This window comes from Dipodomys spectabilis, unplaced genomic scaffold, assembly GCF_019054845.1.
Source record: "Dipodomys spectabilis isolate Male_0828 unplaced genomic scaffold, ASM1905484v1 ptg000112l, whole genome shotgun sequence".
Lineage (NCBI taxonomy): Eukaryota > Metazoa > Chordata > Mammalia > Rodentia > Heteromyidae > Dipodomys > Dipodomys spectabilis.
This window is the reverse complement of record NW_024870789.1, coordinates 2,659,887-2,687,839: the sequence shown is the minus strand read 5'-3', so window position 1 is coordinate 2,687,839 and position 27,953 is coordinate 2,659,887. Positions and strand designations below refer to the sequence as shown.

General features: G+C 52.6%; 1 protein-coding gene across 1 annotated transcript in view; it reads left to right on the top strand.

Moving 5' to 3' along the window:
• The window catches only part of Galnt17 (polypeptide N-acetylgalactosaminyltransferase 17), a 145,154-nt gene that overhangs the window by 47,511 nt on the left and 69,690 nt on the right, over window positions 1-27,953 (top strand). Inside the window, exons 3-5 of the mRNA XM_042688088.1 lie at window positions 12,015-12,181; window positions 19,747-19,921; window positions 24,377-24,574. Of these exons, the coding sequence (XP_042544022.1) occupies window positions 12,015-12,181; window positions 19,747-19,921; window positions 24,377-24,574 (540 nt within the window). The remainder of the gene's footprint in view (window positions 1-12,014; window positions 12,182-19,746; window positions 19,922-24,376; window positions 24,575-27,953) is intronic.

The window sequence follows — 27,953 nt, the reverse complement described above, 5'->3', positions numbered from 1 at the left end:
CCAGCCCCGGAGACCCACGGCGGGCCTGCCCAGTGAGCCTTGCACTGGGAGGTTGAGCCCAGCGGCAGGACCGTGGGTCTATTCCCGTACCCCGTACCCTGTATCCTATACCCATATTGGGACTTTGTGATAGCCAGACAGAGCTCCACCCTGCTTGGCAGGATTTGGAAGAAGCCAGGATGGAGGACAAGGAGGCTACGCATACGTGGAGGAGACCAGCTCAAGGAGAAGGCAGTGGGTCTGGTCGGGGAGCTGTTGGGACCTGGATACCCCAGCACGTCTCCATCACCAAAGGCCTTAACATGGACACAGCAGCCAGACGGCCACGGGGAGGAACAGAGTGTAGATTCTAAACTCCATGGGCTCAGCAGACTCATGGAGTGCCTTGTTTTGTTGATGAAACAAGATCTAATAGCGATGTTATGGCAATAGAGTTCGAAGTTAAAAGATCTGGTAGTATAACTGTAGTCCCTCTGTATGGCATCTTTACAAGAAAATAAAATTAAAGGAAAAAAAATCTGCTAGTAATAAATCATTCTACACAGGCTTGGAAGATAACATCAAGGAAATGCCCAGAAAACCTAGAGGAAAACAAAAAAGGGATGAGAAAAGGAGGGGACAGATCAAAACAGGATTCCCATCAGTCCAACAGAGGTTGAATATGCACTCGTTGGAAGTTGGAGAGAACAGAGTAAAATCATCTGAGAGACGGGATGAGAAGTCCAGATCAGAGAGTCACACCTGGAGATGACATGACTAATGTTCAGAAAGAAGTGAAGCCCACATTGATGCCACCATGTTGAATTTCTACCCGGCTTGAAGAGACCGTCCTGGAAGCTTTGAGTAAGAAAGGGAAGAGCAGGCCTTGGTGACCGCGCTGCCAAGTTGCAGCACCCAGAGCAGGCCTTGGTGACCATGCTGCCAAGTTGCAGCACCCACAACCAGGAGACAGCGGAGCAGTGCCTAAAGAACCCTGAGAGAAGGACGTGATTTTTCCACTCAGACTTCCAAATGGCCAGGAGACCTGGAACACCCAGGGCCAGGAGTGAGTGCACAGTTGGTGCCCTGTGGATGGGCAGTGTTCCAACAACTCTGCCTCCTGTGCAGAAAGCTGAGCACACACGCCAGTGAAACAAAATAACAAGGACATAGTCAGATGTAGGCCACCGGGCTTCCAACAGGAAAGCACTGAAGGCCGATTCAGAGATACCATAAAGGAATGCTCCAGGCTGACCACTGCCAGCGGGGCTGGGAGGCCTAATCCAGTTTGACCACAATGTAAATCAATCCTGTTTGTCTCAATGATGACGGTTATTTTACTATTTCCTGGTTTTGTAGATTTTTTTCTGTTTTTTGTTGTTGTCGATGGTAGAATTGCTTTAATTCTTAGGGTTTCATTGCTATATTACTCTTGACAAAATTATTTTCCTTATAAATATGAATGGAGTGCAAGGTAGCAGAGAGATCAGCTGTTAGCTTGTCATCTTCAGGCAAATGGATCCCCAAATGCTCTTCCTCCCCTCATTTTAATTCTGTGATTCTCTTTCTTCCACTGGAATGAGACTTTAAATTTGTATGAATCTCAAGCCGTCAGTCTTTGAGTTTTCATTTCCTCTCCGCTTTAATGCGGGGAGCGATACCATCTCCCAGGGTACTTATAAATATTCCATTTTGTTTTTTGTGTGTGTGTTGCTCTTCTATGAGTCTTTCGTCTTTCTCCTCCATCCTCTGAGAGTTTATTTTAGAGCATGGTGCAGCTTTGGGTCTTTTGTTTCAAATGTCTGTACAACTTTTTGACAAAACAGCCTTTGCGAAATAATTTTGTAAACAGCCTTCCATTCCTTTTGTTTGGGGATTGGTGAAAGTGTTATATCTGATGGTTATTTTATCTATACGTGGGTTTGTTGTTTGGCTCAGTGTTTTGTTAGGTGTTTCTTTTTGTAGTTTCCCTTTCTTTGTTTTTAAGTTATTAAGAATGGTTGCTTGACTGAAGTCCCTGATCTGCCAGGTACTGGACTCCCAGAGGGAGAGGGAGAGGGGGAGGGAGGGTGTGAGAGAGAAAGGGGGGGAGGGGAGAGCAGCTCTGGCTGTGTTCAAGGGACCTAGAAAGGCTGGGGATGGGCATCCTGGAGAGAGAGACAGTATACTGGAAGTGGCTGCCATTGATTCTCCTCTTGCTTATTTACATGCCACATATGTGGGGGCATCTTTAGGGCCTGGTTGGTGGTGTGGTCACATTTGCTCCTGCAGTGATCCTGCTGGAGGAGTTAGTGCTTTTTCCTTGCGGTTCTTGCGTTGGGATCCTCCCAGCCCCTCGCTGTATCAGTTATCTTCCTGAATTCTTGGGCTCATGAATTGCTTCTGCACCTCAGTCACTGTTGCCAGCCCTCAGTGAGCATGGGTGCGTGATGTCTCTTCCATGTGTGATGCTATTGTGTAGGTCTGCATACCCAGTGGTTCTGGACTGGGCAGCGCTGGACCGGGTGGTGCTGAGATCTCAATTGTCTGAAGGGCTATGCCCTTGGCCTCCGTGTCCCCACCCCGTCTTCTGGGTCATCTTCGCCTTGTGTTTTACATTGACAATGTCCAGAGGACGCATTGTCAGGTTCTGTGCCCGCTGTGCACACGCAGCTCTGCAGACAGCTGGCCCCTAGTGTAATCGTATTATCATCATGATTGTCTTCTGCGGTGCTGGGTTTGGAGTTGTTGGCGGGTTGCTGGCCAGTCCTGTGTGGAGGAGGCTTTGCTGGCATCGGCTCCATCGGGTGCTGCCCCTAGCCCTGTGGATTCTCCTCCTCTGCTGTGCCCACATGTTGGGTGCTGCCCTGACCCCACGGAGTCTCCCCTGCTGTGCCCTCAGTCACACTGACCCTGTCTGTCCATGTTTGCTTTCTTTGCTTGTACTTGCTGAGTGTTTCTCAGGTGGAACCAATGTCCTGCAGCGTTTTCCCATCTCCTCCTGGCTCTCACACAGGACTCGGGTCCGTGCTGCATGAGTGCATGTAAGGGCACCGGCCTGAGTTTGTTTTCTGTGTGTGGAGATCATCCATCTTCCAGGTGTGCCCATGTGTTCCGGTGTTGGCGTGGATCGCTGTTCATGCCCGTGGAAGTGTGGGCTTGTTCCTGGCTCTGTAACTCGGTGTGTGGCTTCTGGCCACAGGCGCTGCTGCAAGGCTCAATGCCTCAGGCAGCTTCCTGCCCTCCCCACGCCTCTCATGGGAGCTTGAAGGCAGTGTGCACAGGGTTTTCACCTCATCTTGCTCACTCCAGGAGTCTTGCTGGGGGCCTCTCTGCACTGAGTTCCAAATGTGCATTCTTACATGAGCCATACTGGCGGAATGGAAAGAAGGGACCAAAGTCAGGTACTAAAGAGAGTGCTGAGACCCATTCTACAGCACAGAGATGGTTTGTCTTTTGCATTCGTTTAGAAGAAACTAATCAGCCCACAGGGCTTTGGAGATGGCTGCCGGGAAGGGAGGATTGGGGCATGTGGAGGGAATGTGTCAGTGGCAAGCATTTCTTATTATCCTCACCTCATTCGCATAAATCTAGTCATAGGCCTCAATCAAAAGGCAACGGAGGGCTGTGACAGTGGGCCGGCTCCACCCCCACCTTCATTTCGTTATGAACAATAAATAATTCAGCTGCATAAATAAATTCAGGTCTGCTTCAGGGAGACATACTGCTGAGTCTTGTCTGGAGAGTGGCTTTTCCATCCTTATGGAGGGGGGAATGGGCAAGCAGGAGGCTCATGGAATTCACCCGGCCCCGGGGCAGGCACCGAGCTTCATGGCTCCTGTGTAAACGCAGACACAGCAACAAATCCTTTAGCCTTGGACTCCCGTGGCTATGCTGATACCCACTGTCTTCGCTGTGGTGAGCACAGCCCGCTCCGTCCATGAGATTCAACTCTGGCTGGGCCTGTGTTATTCTTGTCTGGTGTAGTGTCGGGTTCTTTTCTGCTCTGAGGTTTTTTCTCTGTGACTAAACCACTTCTGGGTGATGGTGCATGCATGCGTGTATGTGTGTGCACGCGTGCGCGCACGCGTGCATGTGTGTGTGTATACAAACTTACAGTCAGCCCCCGTGTGCGTGTGTTCATGCTGAACTGACTCAATGACTACATCTCCCCAACACATTATACCAAATGTACTTAATGGCAATTAGAAGTTTGCCTCCTGCTGTGTAGAAATCTCTTCAGAAAACAAAGCTCTCCTAAATGGCAGGCTAAGTAATTCTGAAGATTAAAGCTAGTGATTTGCAGCTCTGGGGTTGTGTCTTCTACAAACTCCAAGATTAGCAAAGAAATGCATCGGCTCATTTTGCCTCCTTGAAAGCTGGAGGAAGACCTAGGGGAAGATGCCTCTTGTGCTGTGCGGTTCAGAGGAAAACTCGCCGGACACCGGTGTGCACACCTGTCATCCCAGCCACTCAGGAAGCTGAGATCTGGGGATTGTGGTTCAAAGCCAGCCTTGGTAGAAAGTCCACGAGGCTCTTTATCTCCAATTAACTACTGAAAGGCTAGAAGTGGAGCTGTGGCTCAAGTTGTAAAGCACCTAGTCTTGAGCAAAAAACCCTCAGGGACAGCACCCAGGCCCTGAGTACAAGTGCTGGAACAAAAGAACAAAAACAGAGGAAAACTCTCTTCTCTTTCTTTGATGGCCAGCAGGCTGACTTTCTGGCATTTCTGTTGGCCAAAGTATCTCTAGGAAACATCTCACTTGTGGATATTACAGAAACGCTCTGCCTGGCCCTTCTCCACCCTGTCAGTGGGCTGTGGAGGCCACAGGGCCTTTGCTGTGTTGGGGAACAGTGCCCTGCGGTGTGGCGCTGGGTCCGCCCTGCCCTTGCCCCGTGATGCGCTGTCCACTGGTACTTCCCACAGTCATGAGTGCTCATGGGGGACATCCATGTAGCCCAGTGTGCCCTGAACGGGGCCCGGCACTGGCAACCACAAGGCCCTCAGAGCTAAGAAACCCTTCCCAGTTACTCCCATCAGGAAACCACTGCCCACTGCTGGTGCTGTCTCAGATGCCCTCGCAGGACCCATGTCCCTTGACCCCTGCTCCACACTCCCCCCAGTGGGGCCTCCTTCGCTCTCCCCGACTTTGGCCATCCCAGCGGGCACCTTGCTCCAGCTCCAGGAGAGCCAGGACTGGCCAGGGTCCCCACAGAGGCCCAGCCCGCCAGCCTAACCCTGCCTGCACTACTTCTGAAAGGGTAGGAACCCAGCATGCCCCGGACCCAGCAAACACCCAGAGCAATAGCAGGCGTTTGCAGGGGCCTGGATATTCACCTTGGAGAGCCTTTGCCAATACGGTTAAAGGCACACTTACACACATGCACGCATGCACACACAAGACACTCATGCAGACACACGCACACATATAAACACGCGCAGAGTCACAGAGTCAGGGTGGAAGACAAGTAGACACAGCTGGACATCCATCCTTCCTCAGGTGCCTCCCTGTCCCTGCCTGCCCCTGCTTCTGGCTCCTTTGTGTGTTTCTTCCTGAGATTTCCTCCCCACTTCCGTGCCCATACTGGGGTTGAACTCAAGGCCTCATACTCTTGCTCAGCTTTTCTCTCCAGGCTGGTGCTCTACCACTTAAGCCACAGCTCTATCTCTGGCTTTTTGGTGTTTAGTTGGAGTTGAGAGTCTCAATGGACTTTCCTGCCCAGGCTGGTTTTGAACTGCAGTCTTCAGATCTCAGGCCTCCTGAGATCTGACGAAAATTCCTTTCTGGAATTTTCTATAGGCAGAGATGCTCGGTTCTGGGCTTGGCCATTTTTTAATTTCAAAAGATTCTGTTTACTCATCTTCCAATGGGCTTGGCTTGATGTACATCTGCCAGGATTACCAAGAAGGAAAGGAGAAGCAGGGAGGAAGGGAGGGAGGAAAGGAGGGAGAGAGGAGAGAAGAATAAAGAAAGGAAGGGGAAGAAGGTGCTCTTCATGGTCTCGGCCTGAGGCCCACCCAGTTCGGCGGGGCGGTGCAGTTAGTCTTCAGGCCTGGGGGTCTGTGGGTCAGAGTGGACCCCACACTGCTCTGTGTTCCGGACTGGAGCCCTGGGTTTGCTTTTCTTCCTTAGATCCTGAGCGGATACTATGCCCAGGGACGTGGGAAATTCATGTTGCCCAGGCTAAAGGGCAGAGGCAGAGCCAGGGTGCTCGGGGAGGGGGAGCCAAGCATGGCATGTCTGAGGGACCCCTGTGGGCGGAGTGCATATTGCAGCTGGTGTTGAAAACCTGGAGTCTGCCTGTGCTGTCACCTTCCCTGACCTGGAGGGATGTGGTCTGTGTGGCTGTGTGACACTGTGTGGCTGCATGACCTCTGACTTAGACAAGGTCCGGAGCTCCCCACTGCTGAAGGCTTCAAGTCAGCTGTAGGACCTGACCCTCCTCCCATGAAGGAAGCCCCCTGGTAGGGCCCCTTCTTCATGCGATACGCATTGCCTGGTGAGCTCCTCTTCCCCATGCTCCCTGCCCAGCTCTCTGCACATCCCCTGGCTCCATGCTTATGTTCCAGCTCTGTTTCCTGGCCTCAGCCATCTCTTGCAGGCAGAAAGCTGCTTCCAGAATGCCCTAAACCTACCCCGTGACCGCGATTGTTCTGCGCCACAGCTTGGATTTAGGCATTGTTTTGTCCCCAGAATGAAGACTTTTTCAGAGGGCGGGAAAGTGTTTGTATCTCCTGCTCCTTCCAGGCGCCGCTGACGTTTCCCAGGTGCTGCAGTGAAGTGAAGGTTTCTGGGCAGCAGAGGGACACCTGTTCTCCAGCGTGTTCCAAATGGAGAAACGAGGTTCCTGTGTTGAACCCGGGGACCAGGTGCTGGCCCCTTGGCATGGAGGGGGACATGCACGTGGCTGGGGCTTCTGGGTCTGCGGGGCAAACTCAGTGAGGTGAGAAGTAGGCGGGGGGGGGGGGGGGGGTTGATAAAGCCATCATCCCTTTCCCTGGAATCTGACACGGCATCTCCACCCAGGCGTAACAAGTACCCCAAGGGCTCAGTCCTCCCATGATGGCAGGTGCATCATTGATGTCCTTGGAGCCCCTTGAACAGTGTGCCGCCCCCTACTCACCTGAGCTGCCAGAACTCGGGGCACTTGGCATCTAGCCGACAGGCACTCACGCAGCGGCTACCAGCTCACCGAGAGGAAAGGCTGGAAGTGTTATTTACAGGTTGTGTAGGACTGAACTGGTCTAAGACAGCAGAAACAAACGGACAAAAACAGAAGTATTTTTTGGGCCTCCGTCAGTAAAATGATGGATCTGACCTGCAAGTTTGGCAGGAATATTAAAAGGAAAAGCATCTCCCAGGGCCAAGCATAGCTTCCAGGATCTACCTTTAGACGGGTGTGGGTGATGGGAGGCACTGAGGGGTAGGGAGAGTTCCGGCAGCGTGGGGCAGAAGGTTTCAGCCTTCATCTCCACAAAGGACCCCATGGGGAGGGGGTTGGGGTCCTGGGTGGAGGCCACCATGCATCCTGTCCTCACCCCACCTTCTCCTTGGGAAGCAGCAGTAAAAACTCAGGCTGAGAAATGTAGACAGCCATTCCTCAGCCTTCCCCGCGGGCGAGGTGGCTTGCCTCTCTCTGACCTGGAACTGTCGGCACTATTTATGCTTAATTGTTTTTAGAAATTCTATTCCTGAGCTGTTGCTTAATAAAACTCCAGGGAGTTTCTCTCTTCCTTTCCTCGATCCCTCCCTCCATCTCCTTTTCTCTCCTTTCTCCTTCCTTCCCTCCCTTCTCCCTGTTTGTTCACTTCCCTTCTATCTACTCTCCTTCCCTCACTTCCCTTATTTTTATTTGTGTGTGTGTGTGTGTGTGTGTGTGTGTGTGTGTGTGTGTGTGTGTGCGCGCACATCCTGGGGCTTGAACTCAGGGCCTGGGCTCTGTCCCTTAATGTCTTTTCTCAAAGCTAGTGCTCTACCACTTGAACCACAGTACCACTTCTGGCTTTTTCTGGTAGTTTGTTGGAGATTAGTTTCACAGAATTTCCTGCTTGGGCTGGCTTTGAACCGCTATCCTCCAGTTTCAGCTTCCCGAGCATCTGGGATTACAGGTCCGAGCCACTGGTTCCCCTCCTTTCTATTTGTGCCCTTTCCCTTTTGTTTTCAGTCTGTAGAGCAAGGTAAGATGTTTCACACACAGACAAATGATGTGCAGGAGTGGGAATCTGAGGGTGTTCTACCATACCTCTGTGTGGTGTGAGTGTACACTTCCTTTTTTAGAGCTACCATTGCTGTACCAATCATAGGACTATAGTCAGAATTGGGCTGGAAGGACTGGTCATTTGTGTGCCCAGGGCAGGCCCTTCCGCTGTCCCTGGCCAAGGTGCGCCAAACCCCTGAATGTTTGGGCTGAAGATGGCCGCCCTGGCCTGGGAAAGCAGCTCTTTATTACTCAGAGGAAAATCTTCCCAGGTAGCCACAGAGCCTGCAAGTGATCTATCCAAAAGCCAAAAGCACCTCAGGGACTGTTCCAGAATAAATGTTTGCAGGAAACAGTCCGGTAAGGTGTGCTGATGCTGGGTGCCCTGGCTGTGGGCCTGCTCCCCTCCCGCCCCCTGCTGGGTGGGTCCCCACAGGGTAGCGCACCCCTCCTTTCCTGAACCGCCCCCCAGCTGAGCCCCTGGAAGGTGCTCTTCCACAGACCAGAGTGCACGTCCCTGGGACCTCTTGCGTGTGGTTTCTGGGAGTTCTCCCAGGGCTCCACGCACCCCAGGAGGTGAGGACCCCGGCTCTGAAGATACTAGAGTCTCCATGGTGATGTGGGAATGGAGTCAGTCTCCCCCATGGGGGACTGGGCTCTGCTTGGGGAGGGGTGGAACTCAACAGAGTTGAGCTGACTGACTGGGTCAGAATCAAGACCTGTCCTGATTCCTCTTACCTGGCACCTCACGGCCGTGCATCCTGTGTCTCTGTGAGGGCGGAGGCCACCCCTGAGGGGTGCACCTGCCCTTGGTGTGTGGGTCTCTTCCTGGCCTTTCTTGGATTTCACTTGTGTTTCTGGCCACTTCCCAGGGGTCCAGCCACCCAGCTCAGATGGAGCTATGGAGAGAGGTAAGCGGAGGGCAGCTCTGAGCTCGGGGGATGCATCACAGCTGCTTGGACAGACAGCCCAGCATCTTACCAATCGCAGTGGTGGATGTGTCCTTTGCTTTCTTCTCTTTATAGGAACAGCTTCCCTGGGAATCCCCACACGCCAGTCCTCAGAGACGAGGGGCCTGGTTTGGGGGGACCCTTTGCAGCCCCTGAGGCCACAGGCACTGATTGAAACAGATCCTGGCCCTGTCCTTGCCCCCAGGTACTCTCCTGCAGTGGAGGGCTGTCCGTTGCCAACTGACCAAGTCAGTGTTGTTGGAAGGAGCAAGCGATGGTGTTGAGGGTAGTTTGTGGTTTTCGAGGTGTGCTGTGAGTCCCTCACGCCCTGGTTTGTCATCCATTCGGATTCATTCTTTCACCCTTGGGGCCTTCTTTCTGCTCTCTTGAGACTGGCTCTCAGCCCTGGAGGCTGGAGAGGGGCAGGAGCTGGGCCTTATTCCTCAGGAGCGCCCTTCTCTGGACAGACCTGCCCCCCTCTGTGCCCTGGGTCATCTGGGGAGCCACACTGCCACCATGTTTGTGAGCACACCCTGTGCTCTCAGCCCTGTGGGTCCCACACACCAGCCGTGCATGGAGAATCGCACACTCAGTCGTGGCCTGGACAGCTCAGCCTCATGCACTCGGGGAGAAGCCCGTCCCGAATGCTGTTCTGTGCTCCTTGTGGCCAGGGATCTCTCCCCATCCCCCCTTTCTCCCTCCTTCTCCCTCCCTCCCTTTCTCTCCACCCTCTTCCTTCCTTCCTTTTCTCTCCACCCTCTCCCTCCCTCCTTCCCTTTCTCTCCACCCTCTCCCTCCCTCCTTCCCTTTCTCTCCCTCTTTCTCCCTCCCCCTTTTTCTCCCCCCTTCCCCTCTCCCCTTTCTTTCCATCCATCCACATTTCCGCCACATCTTCCCTGCTGGCCATTAGAAGTCAGGAATCTGTCAGTGGCTGCTCCAGCCCCTGTTGACTGGAAATGCTTAGTTTCAGTGGTCTACCTGCTTATCCATCCAGTGTATTCCCAGCACCTTCCAGACACATTAGGCAATAAACCAGGCAGAGATTTGAAGGCCAAATCTACTCCCCAGAGCTTGAAGACCAGTGAATATAATGCCAGTTCTCATAAACAGAGCTACTGGGTTCCTAACTTCCGCATCATGTTTGCGCCCTCATGGCAGCTGGCACATGACAGGTGAATTCATCTTGGTGGGGCCTGTGGGGGGTGGGGTCTTGAGTTGATGGAAGGTTCTTGAAGCTTAGTAGCTCCCGCAGCTCCCACCCATCGTCCTGGATTCTGAGGGTCAGAATCAAGAGGATCACCAGCATTTAGAGACCAGCGGGGCAGAAAGGTTCATAAAACCTGACCCCTCCTCTGCGATGCCTTACTGGGCACATGGTGCACGCCTACCATCCCAAGCTGTGTGAGAGACCAAGACTGGGAGAGCTCAGTGCCAGTCCAGCCCAGGCAGGAAAATCTGTGCTAGTCCGTCTGTCTCCAGGGAGGGAAGCTGGATTTGGGTGGTGTCTGGTGCACGCCTGCAACTCCAACAAGCATGGGAAGCTTAAAGCTCGGGTTCATGCCGAGGCAGGAAGGGAAAACCAGACATTTTCTCAAAAGTAGCCAGTGAAAACCAAGGATGCAGGTGTGGTTCAGTCACGGAGCACCAGCCAAGGGTCAGCTCACAGAAAAGGACTGGAGAAGGAGGAGGTGGACAGGCCCCAGGCTCCCCTCTACCAGAGGCTGGCTGTTCCCAGCGAGGGTGATGGACAGGACAGTGTGGGGACTGGACAGCATGGTCCTGTTCTGCTTGAGGACCCAAGAGTGAAGGCAACCCAGCACTGGAAGTGGTGTTGGTGAAGAGCTGGGTGCACTTGCCCAGGTGGTGACGTGGAGCTGCCATGGACATCCTGGCTGGCCACAGCAGAGAAGGCTCCACCCCCAGCCCGTGGCTAGCCACCCGAGCAATGAGGTGCTTCTCACCTCCAGGGCAGTGCCAGGGACCGGCCGCAGCTCTCCCTCCCTGCCCTCCCCCTGGTGGATTTATAACAGCTGGGTATGAAGGATGCTGTGTGATCAGTGGAGCCCTGGACCATCTCCTCCAGGAGACGCCTGCGTCTTGTGTAACAAAACTTCATTTTCTCCTGAGAACTGCCCACGTGATGAATTGGCCAGCTGTTCAGCATGAAACATGTCCATGCCTCCCACCCTCCCCAGCTCCTCCACATGGCTCTCCATGTACCCCATTTCCTCTGCCCTCCACCCTCCTCATCTCCCCATCTCCCCTGCTTTCCATCCTCCCTGTCTCCCCTGCCCTCCACCCTCCCCAGTGTTGCTGGCCTCCCTGGTGCCCCATTGCTCCAAGCAGCTGCGGCGTTAGTGTGCACGTGTCCTCATGTTCGTTCATTTCTGCTGTGCTGTTCCAGAGGTGGCTGAGGTACAGAACAAATTCCTGAGCATCCTGGACACAGGCCAGGCTCTTGCTGGGGTTAGACCCTGTGGAGCCGGCTCCCTGGGGGTGAAATCTTAGTGTTCTGATGTCCCACATGGCGGCTTCCTTGTTGGGCCTGAGAAGCCCTTGGTGGCTCTGTGGACATCGTGAGCTGGCTGCCCTAGAAACTGCAGAGGTGTGTGCTAGGGTTTGCTGCAAGAGGAAGAGAGCAGAGCTAGTGGGGGGGGGGGGCGGAGGGGAGTGCTCTGCAGGGCTGTGTGGGTGCCTCCCAGTGGGGTCAGGGGCAACCCTGCTCTGGTCAGGGAACAAGGGAAGACCGCACCACTCCCCAGGAGCTTCTGCTTTGGAGGGGATTCCAGGGAGGTGTGTGGGAGTGGGGACTGGGATTTAGGGTGCAGGGGGTCGGTGGAGCCGGGCGTCTCCTCTGCAGGGCAGGCTGCAGGCTCTGCATGCTCTCATCGCCTATCTCCTCCTCAGGTGCAAGGAGCTCAAGTACGCCAAGGAGCTGCCACAGATCTCCATCATCTTCATCTTCGTGAATGAGGCACTGTCGGTGATCCTGCGGTCCGTGCACAGCGCCGTCAACCACACGCCCACACACCTGCTCAAGGAGGTCATCCTGGTGGATGACAACAGCGACGAAGGTATGGTGGGGAGGGCCAGAGGGGAGACACGGGGACACCTGCCCATGGGGACATCCGCCCCCAGGCTGGATGGCCAAGTCCCGGGCGCCCAGGAGCAGGTCAGGACTGAGATGTGTTTTAGAAGTTACTATTGAGGGCCCTCTAAAAGAAATTGCTGAGCCAGGTGTTCATGGCTTACATTTGTCATTGTAGCTACTCTGGAAGCTAAGATCTAGAGGATCCCAGTTCAGGGACAGCCTGGGCAGAAAGGTCTATCTTCAAAATAACCAGCAAGAACAAGGGCTGGAGGCATGACTCAAGTGATAGAGCACCAGCCGAGCAAGCAAGCACAAGGCCTTGAGTTCAAAATCCTAGTAATATTTAAAAACAAAAACAACTTGAAGCCAAGCATGGAGTATAGGGCTGTAATCCTAGCATTCAGAAAGCTGACAGGAAGATTGAGTTCAAGGCTGGTCTGAGACTTGTTTGAAAATTAAAAGAGAAAACGAAAAAAAATTGTGTCTCACATAATTCCCCCAGTCCCTAAATGGTGACAGGTTGGCTGGATGGAGCCACTCCTGTATCTCGTGTGGAATTCGGTGCCAGGAGGAGCCAAGCACGCAGGCATTTCAAACACAAAACAAGCAAATACTGGTTAGCCAGAGTGGAACCCCTGGGAGGGCCCGGGGGACTGTCAGATGCTGAGGGATGATAGTTGCTGTCAATTGTTCCCTGTGGAAGAGGTGACAGGAGCTATCTGCCATCCCCTGTGGGAGGGGTGACAGGTGCTGTTACTCATCCTGTAGTGCTGCCTGGCAGTGGTCAAGAGTTCACAGGGCTCAAAAGGACAGGAAGCCAGCAGTACTGCCTGGGCCCCCACCATGCTGAGGCCTCATGCCCCATGCCATTGGTACCCCCCTGTGAGGGGCAAGGGATAGAGCAAGGGCCTGTGGCAGAGCGGCTGGAGGTGGTAGAACTCACAGAACCAGCGTTGGACCCTGAGGGCCTCAGCCTGGCTGGAGGGGGGGGCAGCCCCCACTCAGGAGTCCCTGCCCCCCACAGGGAAAAGAGCACTCTCTGGTAGACAAGCCCCTGAGGGACTGGATGGTGTCGACAGAAACACAGATTCATGGGCACATGGTTCATCAGGGAAGCGTGGGCTGGGAGCTCATCCTTTTTCCTTTTTGTGGCTATATTGGGGTTTGAACTCAGGGCCCTGTGCTTGCTAGGTAGGCCGTACTCAGCACTGGGACACTGCGTGAGTTCTGACCCTGCCCACTTGGATCACTCCACCCTCCTGAGCCCTGGTACGTGTCTTCTCTGTGGACGGTCCCCAGTGTGGTCTGACCTGCAGCGATGCGGGTCAGTGATGACCCTCGGTGCTTGCCCAGTGTCAGTACTTCCTTCCCTTTCCCTTCCTCCCCTCTCCTCCCTCCCCTCCCCTTTCTTCTCCTCCCTTCTGCCCCCCCCCCCCCCCCAGCCTGGGGCCCAGCCTGCCCAGATCCTAGCTGTTGTTCAGGTCTTTGGCATTTTTAAAAAAGTTTGGTCTTCACTTGGGAAGGCTGGATTGGGGAAAGTGGGAGCCTGGGATTAGATGGGTCCAATTTCTAGGCATATCCCATTATTATTCTGTGCATGGCTAGCCTCTCTTCATTTCTCCCTGTTTTAATTGATATGTAACTTGCTTACAAGAAAATACGCCATTGTAAAGCACACAATCCAGGGATTTTCAGCACAATCCTGAGGTGCTGTATGTGTCTGCACTCTTGAATTTCAGGACAGCCCCAGCAACCAACTGCCAGAGCCCTCTTGCTGGCTGCCAATCTTTCCCAAAGCCCTGGCCAACCAGGATCTGCCACGTCAGCTTTTTGCTGGTTAACAGGAGATAAGAGTCTCATGGACTTTCCTGCCCAGACTGTCTTTGAACCATGATCTTTAGCTCTCATTCTCCTGATGGCTTCATGTAAGAAATAATTGCTTGACGCCTTGAGTTAAAGAGCTGAGGGACAGTGCCCAAGCCCAGAGTTCAAGCCCCACTACCGACAAAAAAAAAAAGGAATAATTGCTTGAGCCAAGGCCACACGTAGACCCATGCTTTCTTCTAGGAGTTTCTGTGTTTGGGTACTTGGTTTGGGTCTTACTCCTTCGTGAGTGGATTTTTCTCTCTGATACCACCATTCCCAAAGAGCCTGCCCTCTCCCCACCCAGCACCATATACGCCATCACCTCCATTCCCACGGGGTCTGTCTTCGTCCCCCGGCCGTGCTCATGGCATCCTCACCAAACTAATGGAATGTAGACTCATTTCTGGGTCTTCGGTTTCCCTGATCTATGCATCTATCCTTATGTCTTTGGAATTGCTTCCAAGATTGTGAGGTAAAGCCGTCCAACATTGCTCATTTAAAAAAAAAAAAGTTTGAGCTGGTCTTCAGTGGCTCTCACCTATAATCCTAGCTACTCAGGAGGCTGAGATCTGAGCCTCATAGTTCAAAGCCAGCCCAGGCAGAAAAGTCCCTGTGAGACTCTTACCTCCAATTGGCGCTGCGGCCCAAGGGCTTAAGTGGTAGAGCGCTCGCTTGAACACAAAGAGGCTCAGGGACAGCGCCCAGGCCCTGAGTGCAAGCCCCACAAACTGACCAAGAAAAAATGTTTAGTTGGCTGAGTATGGTGGCATATACCTATAGTCCCAGCTATTCAGGGGGCCTAGCCAAAAGCATGAAGCAACGGCCTGGGGGTGTGGCTTAGTGGGCCCTGCATCCAGTCATTCTGCCAGGAACAGAGAGAACCTCTGTTCTGGGCTCCTGACTTACTCATATAGTGTACAACCAACTGCCTTATACATTTCTTCAAGAAAAGGGAATTAGAATTATGTCCAGGAGTGGGTGAGCCTATAGATCAGTTTGAGCACTAAGGCCATCTGAATTTTTTTAAAAAAAATCCATGATCAGAGTCATCTTGCTATTAAAGTTGAATCCACTTCAGTAGTGTTACAGTTTTTATTACACGTCTTACAATTCCCTGGTTGAGTTTATTTCTAAATATTTTATTGCTTTTGATGTCATGGCAAATGAAATTGCTTTCTTAATTTCATTTCTGAACTTTTCATTACTAGCGTACAATCTATTCTCTATCAGTTGTATTTCTACAACTGATTGTGGCGTATCGATCCTGTGTCTTTTATCTTTACTGAGCTTGTCTATTTGCTCTAATAGATTTTTCCCCTTTGGTGGATTCTATCTTTCTCCCTCTCTCTCTGTACAAAGACACAGAGATAGAATCGTATATCTAATATCTATCATGTTATCTTTAAGGAGTGATCATTCTTTTATTTTCTAATTCTTTTATCTCTGCTTGCACAGTTTCCCAGGTGTCTAGTTTTCCTGTTTGTTTTGGTTTGTGTGTGTTTGTGGGACCCCCATGTACCCCTTTTCCCCCACCTCTACCTCTCTTCTGTGCCTCATCCTACACAGTCCATGAGCTGAGTCTGGGGAAACACAAGGCCCAGGAGCCTCCCAGGCAAGATGGTGGGATGGAGATACTCCGAGATGCCCCAGGCCTGAGCCCAGCTGGCTCCCTGCTGTGATGCTGTGATCATGGCTGCTGACTGGGTATCTCCCTTAATAGGAATGTTGATGCTCTCTCTCTAGCTCCATTGCCTTGTCCTCCTAGGTCTGTTTGTATGAAAATGCAGAGCCCTATTATTGCTAAGATTCTCAGTGTTTCCCCCCTCCCATTTGTGGGTTTTTCTGGAATCTTCTCTCTCTAGGGTTTTGGGTTTTGCGGTGATGAGCACGGGCCTCAGGCAGGCAGTTTGCACTAACGACAGGGGACGTGCAGTGTCTGCAGTCTGGAGTCCACTTTCTGTCGGCTTTGGGGAAGTATTTATTGGTAGCGCCCTTCCCCGTTTGTTCTCTGTTCTCTCCTCACCCCCGTTATTCTGTTTAATGCTGGCTGCCTTCTGCCAACGTTACAGTCTCCTGTCTCTCCTCCTTCTGTCTTCCTTTCTTTCCAAATCTTTTTCTTCTTTTGCTTCTCTTGCTACTTTGTCTTGTCCCCCTTTGTTCAGTTTTCAAACTTTCCGTCATTCTGGTTGTACTTCCAGGTGGCCACTTCCATCCTGCAGAACTTCTGTTTTACATCATGTTGCCCTTTTTAAAGGGAGCAGTATGTTCTCTTACCCGCCGTCCCCCGAGGTGCTCGTAGTTTTTGTTTTCTGCCTGCCACGCTCCCACAGGCTCCTCTGGCTGGATTGTTTCGTTCCTATCCTTGTGTTGGAGAATCCATCAGATCAAGGACGGCCATGCCACGCAGAGCTCAGCATCTCTTTGCTTGGCTTTGGTGGTAGGGGGATTTGAAGTCAGGGTCTACTGCTTGCTAAGCAGGTGTTCTACCTCTGAACCCACTCTCCAGCCCCTTTTTTGCATAAGGTTTTGTTTTGCTGTTGTTGTTTTGATGTTGGTCCTGGGACTTGAACTCATGGCCTTGGTACTGTCCCTGGGCTTTTTTTTTTGCTCAAGGCTAGCAACTCTACCACCTGAGCCATACCTCCACTTCCACTTTTTTAGTAGTTAATTGGAGATGAGAGTCTCATGGACTTCTCCTGTCCCAGACTGGCTTTAAACTGCAATCTTCAGATCTCAGCCTGCTGAGTAGCTGGAATTACAGTCATGAGCTCCCGCGCCTGCCTAGTACTAGTTATTTTTCAGATAGGTCTTCTTTTATGCTTGGCCAACCTGGGCTGTGATCCTCTTACTTGGTGTTTCCCTGTGTCACTAGGGGTCTGCCCTGGAGGAGGAGGATGGGATCCCATCCCGCCCCTTGCCCTCTCCTTTATTTCCTGGCTGAGGAGTAAACATTCTAGTTCTGCCATGCCCTGGCACCATGATACTCCGTGTCACCTGGGATACACAGCCATGGAGCCAGCAGGACTGAGACCTCCAGAGATCCATGGGCCAAAAAACCCTTTGCTCCCTATAAGCTGATTATCACAGGTGTTTGTTACAGCACCCAACACCATTAGGGTTTCAGGGTGATCTGGGTGCTTGTGGTCCTGTGGTTGATGGCTTAGTGGTGGTTTAGCATAATTAGAGAGAGGTGGCGTGGCGAGTGTGGCGTGGAGAGTGGCTGGCGTGGTGAGTGCACTTGAGGATGCTGAATGCAAAGTGATTCAAGAGGTAGATTTTAATGGCATGGACTTTACCACGAGAAGACAAGAAACAGTGAACCAATGCTTCTGAGACAAGCCGGGCCCCCATGGGCAGTGTGTGGGGGGCCCGAGGCAGGCTCAGAGCACCTGGGCCCAGCCCTGGCCTTGCATCCCCTCCGCTCCTGTGGCTCTCCCAAGGCATCTCGTGGTCGGGACGCAGCTCGTGCTGTGTTCTCTGCGGTGAGCGCTCAGGCTGTGCTGGTGGCTCCCTCCTGGGAGGCGCACAAGCACCTTTCACCCAGAGTTCCTGTGCGATTCCCCTCCTGTGCAGCCTCAGTCTCTGTCTCAGTGTGCAGATCTGCTGTCCACGTAGCCTGTCACGATACCACAGGCATTTATTATAATTGTTATAATTGTTGATTTAATTACCGTTATTCCTGTTGATCTCTGGCTGTACTTAATTGATAAGTTACTGGATGAACTGCACACATGGACCTTGCTCCTGTGCCCTTACACAGAGGAGAATTCCCTGTCGGGGTGGGGGCTCAGGGCAGAAGCCAGGGTAGCGGTGAGTGGGGCTCCCACTGCGGGATGGTCAGCTGGCCCCATGGGCCAGGCCAGCAGTCCACATTCTGTCTGGGGAAAGACTCAACATCCGTACTTCCCTTTGGGCCGAGATCATCTCTAAGCTATTCCTTCTTTGAGCCACATGTGGCAGGAGGCAGAGGGAAAGCCGCGGTGGGGAGGGGCTGAACGCATTCTCTACGCACAGGCTAGTGCATCACGGAACCCGGTGCAGAAATGCCAAACCAGAGTTGCCAACATGCCCTGACCAGAGCACCCGTCCTGCAGGGTGTGTGAGGAATGCCAAGTTCTTAATGCCAGGCTCTGTGGTGCATACCTGAAATCCTGACACTTGGGAGGCAGAGACACAAGTTCAAGGCCAGCCATGTTTCATATAACAGTGACAGGAATTGGAAATTCTCAGGCCTGCGGGTTGAAGTTTGAGAAGTGCTTGTTGGAGCCTAGGTAGATTCTCCATGGTCTCCATCCGCTGAGGGTGACGGAGATGGGAAGGTGCAAATGTGTCCATGCTTCAGACCCAGCAACGAGGTGAGGCCGAGGGACAACATTGCCTGCCACTGAGCTAGATCCAGGGACTCCATCCAGCCCTGGGCAGCATGGCCTCTCCCAGACCGCTGACCATGGCAGCCTCCGGCACCCAGGCTCCTTCACTGTTTTGGAAGAGGGCAGTGAGGAGTCCCAGGAGGAGCACTGAGCACGGCCTGGAGATGCAGGGCCCAGGGTTCATTCTGCACCATGTGTCAGTGCTGGGCTCCAGGGAGAATGCTGTCATTACGCCTTCTGCCCAGGCCACCGGTCCTCCCTTTCCACTCAGCCTGGCTCCTTCCGGGCCCTTCTGATCCCTGCAGTGCTCCTCCGTTCCCTCCTCTCTCCCCAGGACTTGTTTTTTTTTTAATCAAAACCTTGACAAAGCATTCCCAAATGACACTAGACCAATTTCCTATTGAATTTCATCTCCTCCTAGAAGGCGAACATATGTCTTCATGAAATGAGCTTTTGTGTTCTTCCTTGAGTTTCTTGGTGAGAAGGAAACAGAAACAACGTGGAATTATTTTCTTGCTCCCCTTTAGTTTTTGCTTTCCCACCCTCCTGCGTCTGCCGAGGCTCACGCTGGCCAGGGCACCAACCTGCACTTGGTGACGCCAGTTTGCATTGTGTTTCAGCCTTTCCCTTAGGTATGGGAACTGGAACAGGAGAGTCTCCTTTGGATTGCGTCTCGATTTACAAAATGGAATTATCCCACTGGTTGTTGGAATTAATGTAGTAAGCTCTTAGACTGGTTGTAAGCGTGACATGAGCTCACTCATCACCTGCTTGCTGCTGAAGGGCAGTGTTTAGTCCTTGACAACATGGCTCGGGCCTAGGTGTCACGCTGGGCACAGATCCCCTGGCATCTTAAGGCCGTTATGGGCCCTGCTAGCACTGTGCCTGGTGTGTGGGCACCCGGGATACATTCTTCAGAATGTCTCTGTGCGGATGGAAGAGTCCATTCATAGGCCAATAAAGAGGACAGGAAAATGAATAGGGAAGTTGGGAGGAGCTGTACTGCCCACTGCCTTGCTCTGGGATATGAAAGCCAGGGCTGTGTCCTACTGTAGGTGTAGAAACAGAGACTGTAGCTTGTCCCAGCACAGCCCTCCTGGAGGGGGGTGCAGGGCAGGGGAGGGGAAGGGAGGAAGGCACAGGGCAGGGAAGGGGAGGGGAGGGAGATACAAGATAGGGGAGGGGATGGGTTCTGGCTGTGATGAACACTAGCCAGCACCAAGCTTCCCTGAGGCTCTGTGGGCGTGGCTGTGGCTGGGTGCCATGCTACAAGGCCCTGTTCACAGACTGGCTGCGTTTCTGTCACCTGCAGAGGAGCTCAAGGCCCCCCTGGAGGAATATGTGCACAAGCGCTATCCCGGGCTGGTGAAGGTGGTGCGGAACCAGAAGCGAGAGGGTCTGATCCGAGCACGCATTGAGGGCTGGAAGGCGGCCACAGGCCAAGTCACCGGCTTCTTCGACGCACACGTGGAGTTCACGGCTGGCTGGTAGGTCCCCTGCCGGCCCCAGGGTCTGCAGGGTGGTGGGAAGCAGAGGCTGGAGGTGGGGCGCTTTGACTGTGTCCTTGGGGGCCATTGGAGGAATGGCGAAGGCTGGCTGGCAAAGCCAGACTGCTGGGGTAGACAGACTGCTGTCCATGCTAGGCCACCGTCCCTGCAGCCTTCACTAGCATCGTTCCCCACCATGCGCCATGGGGTTTGGTTTTGTTTAGTGGTGGGTGCTGGGGTTTGGATGCAGGGCCTTGTGCATGCTCAGGAAGGAGCTCTTCTATATGAGCCATACCTCCAGCCTATTTTGCTTTAGTTTCTGTTTCAAATAGGGTGTTTGCCCAGATTACCCTCAGAGCACAATTCTCTTACCTATGCCTCTACAGAGCTGGGATTACAGGTGTGCACTACCATGCCTAGTTGAACTAATTAATTGGACAAACTCAAGCTGGGAATGGTGCTACACACCTATAATCCCAGCTCCTGGAAGGCTGAGGCAGAAGGATCTTGAGTTCAAGGCCAGCCTAGGCTACATAGCAAAAAGCTGCCTCAAAAAAACAAAGAGCAAAGCGTCAGCAAAGCTCAGGGTATTCCTCTGAAGGAGAGTAAGATGGTCACGTTTTTACTCCTTTCCCTCTTTGCTTGTTCCCATTTCTGGGGAAGACGGCTCCCGGTTATTATGAGAAAAGAGATCTCCTTAGAATTCTGCCTACTCAGGCAGTTGCCCAGGATTTATGGGATTGTCTTTAATATCATTTGGAGGAAGAAGAAATTTATTCTGTGCAGATGTAGCCCCGATGTTCTCCCAGGTAGAAAGAACATAAAGAGAAACTGTTTTGTACACAAGAAGTAGAAGATTCATGCTAAAATTAGAAAAAGGACTTTACAGTTTGAACACACAGTCAAATGATTACTGCCCATTAACCAACTATATAAATCAACACCCAATGGCCAGAGCTGATTAATGAATGAGAGGAATCTTTTCTTTTTAATTGACATATAGTGGCTATATGGATTTGTAGGATGTGGTGTAAGATTTTCACAGTCCTATGCAATAGGCATTGATTAAACCCAAGAAATAAGTATATCTGTCACCTGAAACCCCGATTATTTCTTTGCACTGGGAGCTTTTAAAAAAAATCTCTTCTAGCTGTGTTGAAATATACAGGATATTATGACTAACCACGATCAGGCTACTGTACTGGAGAACACAATAATTTAATCCTCTGCCTCCACCATGCCCTTTGCCTACCCCCTCTCCTAGTCTTCAGCCACTTTTACTCACCTGTGGCTTCAATGAGATCAAATCTCTTTAAAAAAGAAGCAGAGTAGTACACTTACCAAATAATTTGTTTAGAAATTATGCACAGACCCAGATCTGAATATTCTGGCGCCAGGCACCTGTCTGCCTGTTTAGAGTCATTGGAGGATGGGTAGGAGGAGGATGTGCATCTGCACAAGCACACACACCAGAGGGTCGCTGTGAACCCTGGCCCCTTCCAGAGTCCCCACGAATCTGCCACCCTCTTGATAACAGATGTCTTGTCTGGTTTTTCAGTCTTCAAACCCTGGTGATTTCTGGCTGTGCATTCAGTCTCAATTTTTCGCCTGAGTTCAGAGTTGTTTGTCTCTTATAGTAGTTCTCAAAGGAGGTCTCCTGGCCTGCAGCACAGGCACCGTCAGGAACTGGACAGGAACGCAAACCCTCAGGCTCCACCAGCCCTGTGTGCCCAAAGCTGGCATGTGACACTCAGGATGTGGAGTCCTCAAGCTGTCATAACTAGCTCTCCAATCCAACTGGATTGGCGTTACAAGCCAGCACATGAGTCCAGTCCTCTAATCACTAGCCACCACAGGAGTCCAGTCCTCCAATCACAAGCCAGCATGTGAGTCTAGTCCTCCAGTCACTAGCCAGCATGTGATTCCAGTCCTCCGATCACAAGCCAACACATGAGTCCAGTCCTCTAATCACTAGCCACCATGGGAAAGTCCAGTCCTATCACAAACCAGCGCATAACTCCAGTCCTCCAATCACAAACCAGCACATGAGTCCAGTCCTTCAATCACTAGGCGGCATGTGATTCTAGTCCTCCAATCACAGGCCAGCACATGAATCCAGTCTTCCTGTCAAGCCAGCACATGAGTTCAGTCCTCCACTCACAAGCCAGCACAAGTCTAGTTCTCCAATCACCAGTCAGTACATGACTCTAGTCCTCCAATCAGCAACTATCATACGTCTCCAGTTCTCCAGTCACACGACTCCAGAGTGAGAGATGTTGAGCTAAGAACCTTCTTTTTTTATTTTATTTTTCTGGTTGTGGGGCTTGAACTCAGGGCCTGGATGCTGTTCTGGGCTGGAGGTTTGGGGATTCCACTGGATCTTGATTCTCTGGATCTCTTCTTCAGAGCTTCCAGTGGTAACCAAGACAGTCCTGGGCAAAGCTGTCATTCGGAGTCTGGCAGGATTTGGCATCTTGTCCCTGCCCCCCCCCCCCCCAAGTCTGTAGTCTAAGTGGAGGCCGTCTGGTCAAATCCACATCTCTCCAGTCATGAAGACTTGTGCTTTGCATTCCCATGAGTGGCCCATGTCTCCTTCCCAACTATGACTCCCACTACACTGTGAGGGCTGCATCCATGCAGCAGGACCAGAGCCACCTGGGGGATGTGTGGTCCATTCAAGGAGGAGGTTGGAAACCAGACCATCTAGGTTAGAATCCTGCTGACTGTGTGGCCTGGGGCCAGCTCATCAACCTCCCTGTGTCTCAGTTCCCTGATTTCTAAGATGGTGAATGTCGCTCCTCTCCTACAATTGCTGTGGGGTTTCATTAGGCCATGTAAACCACGCAGCCGGGTGCTAGCACTTAGCAAGGGTGGATCCCCAGCAGCTCAGACCCAGCAGAGGCAGCAGGGTTGAGGAGAGGGTTGAGTCGAGAGTCACTAAAAGTGAGGGAAGATGCAGGGGGTTAGTGGCACTTTATGTGTCTCCTTGGTGGTACTGAAGGTGTTCTCACAGGAGAGCGGTGGGGGCAGGACCTGGAGGGGCCAGGCCTGACTCCTGTCCAGGAGCTGTGGAACGTGAGCCCGTTTGGCCTCAGCTACAACATGCTTTATGCAAAAGTATTAAAGGCAATAACTGCCCTTGTTCATTTTCAGTTGAAGGGTAGGCCAGGCACTGGTTGTCAATGCTTGTAGTTCTAGCTACTCGGGAAGCTGAGATCTGAGGATTGCAGTTCAAAGCCAGCCTGAATAGGAAAGTCCAGGAGACTCTTAGCTCCAGTTAACCACTAAAAAGCCTGCAGTGGAAGTGTGGCTCAAGTGGTAGAGCTCCAGCCTTGAATGAAAAAGCTCAGGGACAGTGCGCAGGCCCTGAGTTCAAGCCCTAGTATTAGCACATGCACAGGGATGTGCATGCACGCGAGTACACACACACACACACACACACACACACACACACACACACACACACACACACACACACACACACACAGATAAGATGAGCCAGTGGGTACCTCAGGAGCTGCAAAGCAAGAGAGATCGGAAGTAGACCTCGTGTTTCCTCTCATCATCCTTCTCAGTAACTCAGAGAAGTGGGATTTTTTTTTCCCCTGCCTCTCTTCCAAAGCCTGTGGCTGTCTGTGATCTGAGCCGGGGATTAGTGACCGGGCTTAAGACTAGAGCTTTCCTTTCCTTCTCGAACGTGGGAGATGATCCCTTCCTTCATCCGTCTCAGATGCACACTGGCAGAGGAGTCTGGCTGTCTGCCTTCTCCTAAGCCAGCCAGATGCACCTTGAACCTGGAGCGGAGCCCCTCCTGCTTGGTGCTGCCAGGGGCCGGCCGGGCAAGATTGTGCTGGGCTTTGCATTTAATTAGTCCCAAGTCTTCCATCGAGAACCAATTCAATTAGATCCCTTTTAAGAAATCAATTAAACAATCTACTAAAGCAACCGAAATAGTTGCACACACAAAGGCTAGAAAGATGCTTGTCGGAACCGCAACATGGGGCCCAAAGTGACCTATTTGGGGAAAGGGAATTTGGTGCCAGGAGAGAAGCAGTCGAGAGGTGGCAGCTGTTGCCCTCCAGGGGGCAGCCGCAGTGGGTGCCCAGAGCCAGGACTCTGACTTGAAGAGAGGTCTGGAACTTTCTGAGGGTTTGATATGAATTCTCTTCTCCAGTCTTCTTAGGCCAAAGCAGATATTTCACTGTAAGGATTTCCAACATGGAGGAAAGCACAAGCCCTGCTTTGCCTGCATCAAATCCCCTACCCCCAGCGGGGGGTGGGGGGTGGGGGAGAGGCTGCAGTCTTCACCTCGGGCAGGACCTCTGGTTTGGGGGCCTTGGTGTCCATCTGAGTTCCCGGTGCCCAGCGCCTGGCCTTTTCTCTAGGTGGCTCCTTGTCTCGGGTGTCCCTGGGGCTGGATCTCAGCAGAGGTTGAATTTCTCTCCTGTGATGCAGGGCAGAGCCTGTCCTGTCTCGAATCCAGGAGAACGGGAAGCGGGTGATCCTGCCGTCCATCGACAACATCAAGCAGGACACCTTTGAGGTGCAGCGCTACGAGAACTCAGCCCACGGATACAGCTGGGAGCTGTGGTGCATGTACATCAGCCCCCCGAAAGACTGGTGGGATGCCGGGGACCCTTCCCTCCCCATCAGGTCAGTGCCCTGTGTGTGTGTGTGTGTCATTGGCTAGCCAACCTGATGCCAGGGTAGTAGGGCAGGGAGGGGGTTGGGGCGATGCCACGGGTGGTGCAGGGGGGCAGACAGCTCCCCAGAGGGTCAGTGGCGTCTCAGGGTCCTGGCCTCTTTGCGAGGGAGGGTGCTGCTCTTCTTCAGCTGTGGTTTGCAAGTTCAGCCACACCAGGAGGTTGGCACTGGGAATTAGAGGCCTTGTTCTTCCTGGGTCTCGCTCTGGGGCTGGGGCTTTCTGCTGGGCACACGACCTGGCCTTCGTGTTTTCTTGGTTATGGGCACTGTGGCTCACTGTCTGGCCTGAGTGCTGGGCTCTGTCACAGCTTAGGTACGGGGGCTGTTGCGGGCGCCACGCCAGGGGAGCATCTACCTGGCTTCCCTCTGGTCCTTCCGGACCACTATGTGATTGTGAGGCCTGGTGTTTCCCGCCGTGTTCGCGGTCCAGGATGACACAGTGGTGGCCGTGGGGCGTCTCGTGCAGCCGGAGGGCCCCAGAGATCTGCCCTGGGACTTGGGGCCCTGCATGGTGGCCTGTGGTGTGCATGGAAGGCAGGGGGTCGTGGCTGCAGCCAGTACCAATTCCTGCGGTCACAGAGAGTGACAGAGACCACGTGCCATGTCCCAGCCGTCCCCAGTCCCCTCTGCACCCTGCGTCTCTGCATCTGCTCTTTGCCTACCTGAGTTTCCTCCCTGCTTCCTTCCCCATGGGGCCATCTTCCCTTTCTGCACCCTACAGTGTAGTCCAGGGTGACCTAGGGTTGGAGATCTTTCTGTTTCCGCCCCCCCCTGCCCCTCCCCTCTGTGCTGGAATTCATTACAGGTGTGTGCCACAGTACCCAGCTGCCCTGGCTTTCCCGTCTCCTTCCTGTAAAGACCCTTAGAATTAGGTTTGGGGTTCATATGATTAGTGCAAGGCAGTCTCCTCACTCCAGATCCTTAGCATAACTAGATGCAGTATCTGCAAGATGAAATCTCCCAACCTCAGAGCTCAATGTCCATGTGATGGTCAGGAGGTAGCAGCATTATTAGTTAGGGTTTTTTTTGTGCTGGCTTGGGGGCTTGAACTCAGGGCTTTGCACTCTTGATTAGCTTTTTCCCTCAAGGCCGGCACTCTACCACTTGAGCCACACAGCTCCATTTCTAGCTTTTTGCTGGTTCATTGGAGATGGGAGTCTTACAGACTTTCCTGCCTGGGCTGACTTTGAACTGCGATCCTCAGATCTCAGCCTCTTGAGTAGCTGGGATGACAGGCATGAGCCACCTGTGCCTGGCTACAACAGCATTATTATATAGGAAAGCCAGAATGACTGACAGTCTTGTTCAGAAGAGGTGGAGCAGGCGCAGGCAGCTTCCTGGGTTTAGGGCGTGTTTGCCAGTGCTGTGTGGAAACGCAGAGGGGAAGGACGGGCTTGGGCTGAGGAGCTGAGCACAGATACCACCATCAGGTTCTCTCTCAGGTTAAAAAATGGTGATGAGCGGAGTGAAAGGCATTTCTTGGTGCCCCTCTTACACGGACATCTGAGCCGCCTCTGCGGTTGGAGACCCCGGGTTTGCGTCCCCTCTTGGCTGGGGCTCCCGCCCCACCATTCATTGGTTGGTTTGTTGGTTCAGTGGTGTGAGGCTGCGGAGCAAGTCCTCATGTTGGCTGCAAGGGATAAGAGAAACCCTCCCTGCAGTATAACTGAGGGCTGCATGGGACCTTCTGAGAGATTCCACCTCCCAGGCCTGGTGCTGGCACACCTGCTGACCTTCAGATCTGAAGGGGAAGGGAGGGAAGTGGTAAATCTGAAGTTTGTATTTCTGCCTGGTGGAAAGGGTGATGGGAGGAAGGGGGGGATGGAGGGGGTGGAGATGGGTTATGGTCCACTCTGATGTGGGGAGGAGGAGGTGGAGGGGCCCCCATCCGGGTGGATGTGTCCAAAGGGAGACATGGAGCATTTTCTCCCATGTTTTACCAGTGTTGGGAACATAGTGGATGATTAAAATGCGCTTTTAAGAGAGTCACGAGAAGTCGTGATCATGAGTCATTAATATTACAATGCTGTATGAAATGGAATCAGATCCCAGCAATCTCCTTTGAGATGTCTCTTAAGTCCTGAAACACGTAATTTGTGAAGAGGCGGTGGGGTGCTGAATTGTAGGAAGAGAACTGTGTTCACATCTTTCTGATATTAAGCGGGTAGAATGCACTTGCTTCACCCATAGAACATGGTGGTCCCTCTTCCACCTTTTCCTCCTTCCTGTCCTCTTCCTTCTCCTCCTTTTCCTCCTCGTGTTGCTAACGTTTTAATACTTAGAAGTTTGTTCTTTACAGTTTCCAGAGACCAGCTTTTCTGGTAGGTATTGTGACACAAGACATTTGTCCTAGGGAATGCTGGCTCTGTCCTGATTCTCCCCAGATAGTTTTTCCTTTCTGCCTCTAGAATCATTTCCTGTTGCTCTCCTCTGCTGCAGGGTTTCCAGCAGAGAGAAGACAGGTGTCAGGGGTAAAAGGAGTCACCTGCAAGGCTTGGGGTGTTTAAGAGTACAGGCCTCTGACCCAGAACTCAGGATCCTCCAATGTCAGTCAGTCTCCTGAGAGCTGGGATTACAGGCAGGAACCACCATGCCTTCCTCCCACAACTCTACTTTGTTTCCCCTCTGTCATATTTGGCTTGCTCGGTGAAGCGAGTCCTTCCCTTATTCCTGGATACAAGCATAAGCAGTCCCTGGGATGCTTCTCATTACTCCTGCATGAAATAAAGACCCAGAGTCACTCCAAGCCCCCAGTGGGCTCCAATTCCATTCCATTAGCCAGTTTAGTGCAATAATAACCTAGAACGTAGTTGAAATGAATATCTCCAGCCCTTCTGCTGTGAGTTCCTTTCTGGGGGTGCTGGTAGGCCCTGTCTGCTCTTTGGGTGGGGTTGCAAGTTGTCCACCCCCTCCCCACCCCGTGCTGCTTGCTGGAGCAAGTGTGGATGCAGACTCCCTCCTGTCACCCTCCATCCCCGTCCCCTGAGCCCTGCCAGCCACTGCCTGGTACATCCCCTTTGGGTTCCTTGTTGATTTTTTTTGGTGGGGGGAGGGGGTTGAACTCTGGGCCTGGGCTTTGTCCCTCAGCTCCACAGCTAGAGCTCTACCACTTGAGCCACAGTGCCGCTTCCGGTTTTCTGGTGGTTTATTGGAGGAAGGATGTCACGGAGTTTCCTGCTCCAGCTGGCTTTGAACCGCGATCCTCAGATCTCAGCCTCCTAAGTAGCTAGGATTACAGGCATGAGACACTGATGCCCTGCTATTCGTTGATTTTTTAAAATTGCGTCTCCATCTCCTTATACTGCCCTGTCTTGGATGGTGGCTTGGT